This window comes from Habropoda laboriosa, unplaced genomic scaffold, assembly GCF_001263275.1.
Source record: "Habropoda laboriosa isolate 0110345459 unplaced genomic scaffold, ASM126327v1 scaffold42, whole genome shotgun sequence".
Taxonomy (NCBI): Eukaryota; Metazoa; Arthropoda; class Insecta; order Hymenoptera; family Apidae; genus Habropoda; species Habropoda laboriosa.
The window spans coordinates 1,344,106-1,345,237 of NW_017100181.1; the positions used below are offsets into that span (position 1 = coordinate 1,344,106).

Genomic DNA, 1,132 nt, shown 5'->3' on the forward strand with positions numbered 1-1,132 from the left:
AATATATATTAGTCGATAAATATAATTTTTAAGAATTGAAGAAAATACCTAAATGATGTACAAAATGTGAAATAGTATCCACATTACGAATTGTTGCTGCAATAATGACATATCTGTCATTGAAGGATAAAAAATTTTTTAATCCTAATACTAATGCATAGAATGAATCTGCATCATATAGAATATCAGCCCCAATTATTATATCAGGTATAATCCATTGTTCATTTATATATTTATTAATATCTTCCCATCTTAACTCCATTACTTTAACATCTGTATGATTATGTGTTATTTGCAGTTTTAATCTATTATGATTTAACTGTGCTGGTACATTCCCCTTATATAATAAATTAAGTTTAACATTCTCAGAAACCATTTCAAGTACAGTTTTATGACAATCTGTAAATATATATTGTTTGGGAGAACAGTTTTTAATAATGCATAATCCTGTTAATCCAACTCCACAACCAAGTTCTAAAATTACTTTTTTGCAGAATTTATTTTTATTTTCTATGCACCATTTACTTAATTCAATAGCACCCTACAAATTATAAATAACATTATGACAGAAAAATATGAAAATAATATCCACTAATTCTATTAAAGTACCTGCCAACTACATAATCCTGTTGTACCTTCCGATATAATATTTGTACTTTCTTGTATACTAATGCAATCATTTTGTATTAAAAAGTGTCGATAATGAATGGATTCATCTAGTGAAGCAGATATTAATTTACAATATGCAGTATAAATGCTATCATATATTTCACCACCTCCTTCTTCAATCTAAATTATAAAATATTAAATTTCAAAGATGAATACCATTTTCTTGCATATTAATTTGTTTGTACCTTACTCATGAACCATTTTAAAAATGCTCTTTGATAGGATTGTTTTACAGGATATTTTTTAATTAAATCACTATTTACTGTGTTTTGTAAAATCTCCTGTTGTTTTTCAAAATTAATAAAGTAGTTAATACTTTGTTTAGGAACCTAAAATGGATGTGCAATTTTTAGTTCTATTTAAGGAATACACTAAAGATGAAATGTAAAATTTACGTACAAATATATCAATTGTATTTATTGGTGTACAGCAGAGGAAATACTTAATTATATTATTTATATCA

At 25.2% G+C, this 1,132-nt stretch overlaps 1 protein-coding gene across 1 annotated transcript in view; it reads right to left on the reverse strand.

The window, feature by feature from the left end:
* The window catches only part of LOC108579102 (protein-lysine N-methyltransferase EEF2KMT), a gene marked incomplete at its 5' end in the record, with an annotated part of 1,265 nt that extends 140 nt beyond the window's left edge, over nucleotides 1–1,125 (reverse strand). The window contains 4 exons of the mRNA XM_017942545.1: nucleotides 36–541; nucleotides 610–789; nucleotides 855–998; nucleotides 1,069–1,125. Coding sequence (XP_017798034.1) covers nucleotides 36–541; nucleotides 610–789; nucleotides 855–998; nucleotides 1,069–1,125 — 887 coding nt within the window. The remainder of the gene's footprint in view (nucleotides 1–35; nucleotides 542–609; nucleotides 790–854; nucleotides 999–1,068) is intronic.
* Nucleotides 1,126–1,132: the final 7 nt, after the last annotated feature.